This window comes from Alosa sapidissima, chromosome 15, assembly GCF_018492685.1.
Source record: "Alosa sapidissima isolate fAloSap1 chromosome 15, fAloSap1.pri, whole genome shotgun sequence".
Lineage (NCBI taxonomy): Eukaryota > Metazoa > Chordata > Actinopteri > Clupeiformes > Clupeidae > Alosa > Alosa sapidissima.
In genome coordinates this window covers 28,788,080-28,795,085 of record NC_055971.1, presented here as the reverse complement: position 1 = coordinate 28,795,085, position 7,006 = coordinate 28,788,080, and the positions used below count along the sequence as shown (strand labels likewise).

The following is a 7,006-nucleotide window of genomic DNA, read 5'->3' as shown; positions in this document are numbered from 1 at the left end:
TCTTAGAAATGAAAAACGTTGCACTGCTTGTTCTCTCTGAGGAAACCAGGGAACCATATCCATTGATGTGACAACTACTGCCTGGGATTCTTAATTCTTGGAGAATTTAAATCTTAAAGGCTTCTTTTTTCAAATAAGAACCTAAGGGGCTCCAAACGAGAACTCATCCTAAAATAGTTCTTGGTAGACCACAGGCCTATAAAGGGTTCTTTTTGTCAATAACTCTGATAGCATAAAAGGGTTCTGTTTGTCAATAAAGTCGATATACTCCCTTATACCTAAAATACTCCCTAATTTTGTCCCTAAAAAAGATGAAAGTTCCTGTGTGGAGAAACAGCTCTGCTTGTGGTGTCTAGTCAGCTGGCGCTAACTCACCTTGGTCCCCAGCGGTCTTGCTGTTGCCTCCCGTTGCTCCAGATCCTTGTCTCTGTAAAACAGAAAGCAACAGGAACATGTGAGATATTTATTTAATTACCGCTTTCCTGCTCACGGCCAACAGCCCACATGCTACCATACAAGGCAAAACCAACTTCTTAAAGCAATGGGATCATCCCAACGGAGTAAAATGAAGATAAGTCAGAAAGAGTAGTTCATGAGTAGGATGAGCCTTTTATTAAGCATGAAGGAACGGGCAAAGAGGCACGCTCGCTCTGACCACTTTCCTCAACATGTTTGTTTTCTCCTCTTCTTTTCTCCAAAACCAAAAGGACAACAGTATGTGTGTGTGCGTGTGTGTGTGTGTGTGTGTGTGTGCGTGTGTGTGTGTGTGTGTGTGTGTGTGTGTGTGTGTGTGTGTGTGTGCCTCACAGCTGATTTCACCCTCCCCTTTTAGTGTTCATGATCTCTTGCCACTTCACGAGGCGCGCACACACACACACACACACACACACACACACACACACACATACACACACACACACACACAGACACACACACTTAGGATGTGTGCTCGCTGGAGGCATGGGGAAGTGTGTGTTGGCAGGGCCGGGTTGGCAAGGAGAGGAGACAGAGCCCCGATCACCCAGTACAGCAGCAGATGAGGCCCACACCATCTCTCACACACGAGAGAGAGAGAGAGAGAGAGAGAGAGAGAGGGGGCACTGTGTGCCTGAAGGACACATACACAGCCATCTGAGCCAGTGGCAGGAGAGAGAGATGGAAGGAAGGAGGTTTCAAGCATAGAGGGAGAGATAGACAAAGAGAAAAAGAGAGGGATCCATATGGAGGAGGGAAAGGAAGAGAGAGAGGAAGAGAGGTAGCGATAAAGACAGGAATAAGAGAGAGAGAGAAATGCAGAGAAATGGAGACAGGCACACGTTCACCCAAAGCACAAATCAAGTCATGATATTCTGATCATGCTGGTTGAGTTTACTGCGATTACTCTGGGGGCGTGTGTGTGTGTGTTGGCTCCTCAACGACGCCTGAAGTGTTTCTGCCTGAGAAGCCCCTCATCAGGATCAGTATATTTGTGAAGGCCCTGGCCACCCTCCTCCCCCATGCCTGCACATTACCATTCAGTGTCTGACTAGCGCTTTTCCATTTGGTGGGGGAGTTCTGGGGACAGATTGAAGCTGACATGTCGAATGGACCATACAGCCTATACACCCAATGCATCTGCCTATGGCCTGGCATGGGAGTCATCAGCTCCCGCTGGCGTGCAAGAGGGAACCCAGATCACCGAGCTGTCCCACTCCATCTCAGAGAGAGAGAGAAAGTGTGAGATGGAGAGAGTGTGAGAGAGGGAAAGAGTGAGAGATAGGGAAAGCGAGAGAGAGAGAGCAAGAGAGGGAGAGAGGGAAAGAGAGAGAGAGAGAGAGAGAGAGAGAGAGAGAGAGAGAGAGAGAGAGAAGCTGTCTCACTCCATTTACTCCATCTCCTCAATCCCCAGTGTGCTGATGTGCTGATGTGCTGTGGAGAGCTACAGGATGGAATGGAGGCAAAGCACAGCAGGGATGAACTTACAGAAAAAGAGAAAGGAGAGTGAAAGAGATGGAGAGGGGGAGAGAGAGTGTGGAAGAGAGAAAGAAAGAAAGAAAGAGAGTGAAATGAGATAAACTCCAAGCAAGAGAGCAGTAAAGAAAAAGAAGAAAGAGTAAAAGGGAGAGGGAGAAAGAAAGAGAGAGAGAGAGGGAGTGAAATGAGATCAACTGGCGCTAAAAGCAGATATAGCATTAGCCTGGAACACTGGTGTTCCATCACTCCCTTCCACAATAGAAGGGATTAGCAGAGGCGCTATTCTTGGGGACACACTATTTCAGACCTCTTAATATGCAGCGCAGAGAATGTGTGAGAAGTGTTACTACACACTGGGTGTGACGCTCACTGAAGCACTACGGGAAACATATATAAATAAATAATATAAATATATAAATGTGTGTGTGTATATGGCTCTGGGGCGAGAGAAGTGTGTGCGGAGATATATCACTTAAGCCTCTTAGTGTGTGTGATGTGGCGAGGCTGCTGAATGGCGCTCGGAGGGAGTCGCGTTCCCGGGGATGCTCTGAGCCACTCAAACCCGAAACAATCGCAACGCAACAGAGCCCAAAGTTGGCGATTTAGCAGGACGTTATCAGATAATGGTGGTGGTGGTGTGTGTGTGTGTGTGTGTGTGTGTGTGTGTGTGTGTGTGTGGGGGGAACTCCAGGAGTGGAGGATAAAAGCGGCTGTGGAAATGTTTGTGTGTTAATCTAACGGATGCATTCGCACTAACAGGCTTGCTTGTGTGTTAATCTAGTGGATGAGGCTCGCGGATGCGGTCCACACTCATCCTAGAGCGACTGCAGGAAACTAACGTCTCCAGGATCGGACACTGCCACTGCCCAAGTACACACAGAGCAATCCAACTCATGACTCATGGCCCAGAAACGTGACAATTGTCAAAGTCTTTTAAGTTTATTTTCGGGGCAGTTGACCAGTCCTGGGCCTTCTGAATGTCCACCTTTTATTAAGGTCCCTGTGCTGGGCCCTGCCACTAGCTGAGCAATGGAGAGATATCAGAACTACAATCATCAGGATGAGGCATAGCAGCTGTTCTGAAGGGTCAGAACTTAGTTTGGGGCTTAGATTTAGAATGTGTAACATCACACACACACACACACACACACACACACACACACACACACACACACACACACACACACAGTGAAAACCAACCAGAAAACACCTTTGACATGTTAAGCCTGGAGGATGATAAGGGCTTGGCGTACGTCTCGAGGAAGGTCGCACATTATGACGGAGCAAGGCTGACTAGGTTCCGAGCTGTTCCAGGTGTTTCCGCCTGAGCCCACACACTCGCCGCCCTCTGAGCAGCGTGGGTAATTAATGTCCTTGAGTCAGCACAGGGGGACACTTCAGTATTGACATTTATCCCCAGCGGAGCAGCGCGCGATAGCTCACTGGACGTGGCCATAGTGACGCACAAAGAGCTCCGGGGGGAGCGGGCAGAATGTCCAAGCGACCAGCAGTAATGTGTCCCTCTCGGTCTGCATTCGTTTATGTGCATTCATTTCACCTCGCCGGTCCAAAGCAGTCCTGCTGCACAACGAGCACGATATCACAGCGAAGCAATCGGCGTGCGCACACACACACACACACACACACACACACACTCATTAAGGGGTTCTACATAAACATAACCGTCATCACAACAAAGCATGGGTATCTGCACATGCTCAAACGCTCGCCTTGTTATATTAACAAACCAAAACGCCCGCTACTCAAAGCACAAAAACTGTCTTGTTTATCTTGAGGCCAGTAATGATTTTAGATGTTAATGTAATGTAAGCAGTGATCAGTCTGACAAAACAAACACATTATCCACACACGGGACTGTGTCACACGCACACACACACACGCAATGCATTGTGGGAGCCGTGTCGGTAAGTGTAACCACTAACGGATGACTTTGGCTCGGCCTGCACAGTCACACGAGGCCAGCGAGCCTTCACATTGACACTGTCCACACGCGGCGGCCAGCGACACGCTATCGCTTGGATGACACAGCACAGGTCCGCCTAATTATGGAATGCCATTTGTTCTCCTATCAGACAACACATTCCCAGCGTCTGCTCCTACCTTCTGCTGAGGGGGGAAAGAGAGAAAAGAGAAACAGGGCCGGTCATCTGAGGACAAGACCCAGAACAGGACAGCAACTGGCCGGGTTGTTTTGGGATGGGTTGGGGTTGGGTGCGTTTTCTCGGGGGTGTTTTGTTGGACCCCAGGAGGATGGTGGTAGTGTGTGTGTGTTTGTGTGTTGAGGGGGGGGGGGGGTTAGGGTAGGGTTGCAGGTGTTTGGTTACCTTGCAATGTTATCGGGACACAATTTCTGTCTGTTGCCAGGATCGCTATCCCCCTGACCGGTGGATGCTGCATGTCAGTTCACATTCCCGCTGGACAGGATGGCCAGCGCAGGACAGGACACAGGGATGGGGACTCTATTTGGGGAAGCCATGGGCTACTGGTTAGCGCTTCGGACTTGTAACCGGAGGGTTGCCGGTTCGAACCCTGACCAGTAGGGACGGCTGAAGCCCCTCACTGCTCCCCGAGCGCCGCTGTTGTTGCAGGCAGCTCACTGCGCTGGGATTAGTGTGTGCTTCACCTCACTGTGTGTTCACTGTGTGCTGAGTGTGTTTCACTAATTCACGGATTGGTATAAATGCAGAGACCAAATTTCCCTCACGGGATCAAAAGAGTATATATACTTCTACTTATACTGTAACCAGCTAGAGGGGTGGAGGGATCCATACGCCCCAACAGAACAGACTACTGTAGGAGTTGGAGAGGCTGATAGTGAAAGGATGATGTGAAGTCTCTCTTTCTTCTCTCTCCCTCTCTTTCTGTAGTCTCTCTATCCCTCTCTATCCCTCTCTTTCTGTAGTCTCTCTATCCCTCTCTCTCCCCTTCTCACTCTCCTTTTTTGTCCAAGAAAACAGCTCGTCTCAGTTCTCAGAGACTGAGGGAGAAAAGGAGGAGGCAGGAAGGAGAGTGTGTGTGTGTGTGTGTGTGTGTGTGTGTGTGTGTGCATGTTTGTGTATGGGACAGAGAAAGAAAGAATGAGTTTCTGTGTGTGTGAATTTGTGTGTCTGAAAGACAAAGAAAGATTTTAAAAAAGCGAGATCCAAGGAGTTTGAAAAGAGACAGGCGATAAAAGAGAAGCCCAGATACACACACACTCACACACACACACACACACACACACACACACACACACACACACACACACACACACACTTAGCCTTGAGTCAGACAACACATTGCTGCTCTGCTTCCCTTTACTTCCCTATGCACAGATGGGCTCCATCACAACACAAGGCCTAGGATGAGCTATGTCCAACCCGGGGGCCTGCAACCTTCACAAAACCGTATCTCTACACTGCATTCCTCTGTGTAGACTTGTTGTGGATGTGCCAAACGTAAACAGCCCTTCATCACCATCCTCCGTGTCACTTCCTTTGTTTTGGAAGATGATTCTAGAACGTGAGTTTGGAATAGTCAGAGTAAAAATGCTTTTCCCATCTGACAAGCTGTCAGAGCAAATAGCCTGCATGCGGTAGAATATGTGAATATCTCTGTGCATTCTGATCTCCAGAGGTTTTAACAGCTGTATCAACACATCAATACAAGTATGCAGCACACTGACCAGAAAGATGTGACGGAATGTGATGAAATGCTAACGCCGCTAACAGTACCTTTACGACGTTTAACACATATGATCTGAAAATCTTTTAAATTTAAGTGGACGTGCCTGAGCCTGAGAAAGAGTTGGCCCATGTTTGAGTCTCCAACATGTCCGTGTTGCTTTGGATTAGACACACTCATGTACTACATCCCATGTACTTTACTTGACTTTTTTTGTTCATAGCTGTCAGTGCATTTCAATTGATTGCCCAAGGCAAAGCAATTACTAGAGGTTCTTATGAAGCCAAAGGATGTGGAATCTGCGCTGATCACTGTCATTCCTAGTCAACAGCACAGGAGATTTTTTAATGTCTTCCAAGATACACATTAATTACTGCAATGATTCTTCCAACAGACAGGAGGAAGAGACTTGTTTGAGGAAGTGGAGATTTGGAGTGACACATATGGGCATGCTGTGGGGGAGGAGGACACAAGACAAATATGAGTCCTACGAGATGCTCACGTCCTATTCCTGCCCAGACAGCGCTTTCACAAGATGGAGCATCCCTCTGCCATTTACTTAACCTGACTTGCACACACACACACACACACACACACACACACACACACACACATGCCTCACACAGACACACACACACACACACATACAAACACACACTGACACAGACACACACACACACACACACACACACACACACACACACACACACACACACACACACATGCCTCACACAGACACACACACACAAACACACACTGACACAGACACACACACACACACACACACACACACACACACACACACACACACACACACACACACACACAGACCATACCTATCAAACTCCCTGTATGCCCGCTGGTTAAACATTTAGTTATGGCAGCACCACTCAATATTTAAATTTCTGAACAGGAGGGCAGTGCCAAACATGCACTTCTGCACAAACACCCCCCCTCACTCACTCACTCTCTCACACACCAACACACACACACACACACACACACACACAAACACACACACACACACACACACACACACTATACACACACTCTGAATTATTAAAATGAGGCTTTCGATGAATTTTCAAGCAGTATGTGCAGTGCTTTGATGCCAGGCAGGCATTTGGAGAAGAGAGAAGGGGGAAGGGGTGAGAAATGGCTTGGTGTGGTGTGTAAACAAGATCCTCAAGCATGGTTTCACAAAAAAATCTTACGTAACCACCTGTCAAGACTTTTTGGCCAATTGTCCCTTGCATTCACACGTATACACACACACACAGATACACACACACACAGATACACACATATACACACAGACGAACACATATACACATACATGCACAAACACACACACACACACACACACACA

At 47.9% G+C, this 7,006-nt stretch overlaps 1 protein-coding gene across 1 annotated transcript in view; it reads right to left on the bottom strand.

Moving 5' to 3' along the window:
• pcp4b (Purkinje cell protein 4b) overlaps positions 1 to 7,006 on the bottom strand; it is a 33,504-nt gene that overhangs the window by 3,341 nt on the left and 23,157 nt on the right. Inside the window, exon 2 of the mRNA XM_042063392.1 lies at positions 376 to 427. Coding sequence (XP_041919326.1) covers positions 376 to 427 — 52 coding nt within the window. The remainder of the gene's footprint in view (positions 1 to 375; positions 428 to 7,006) is intronic.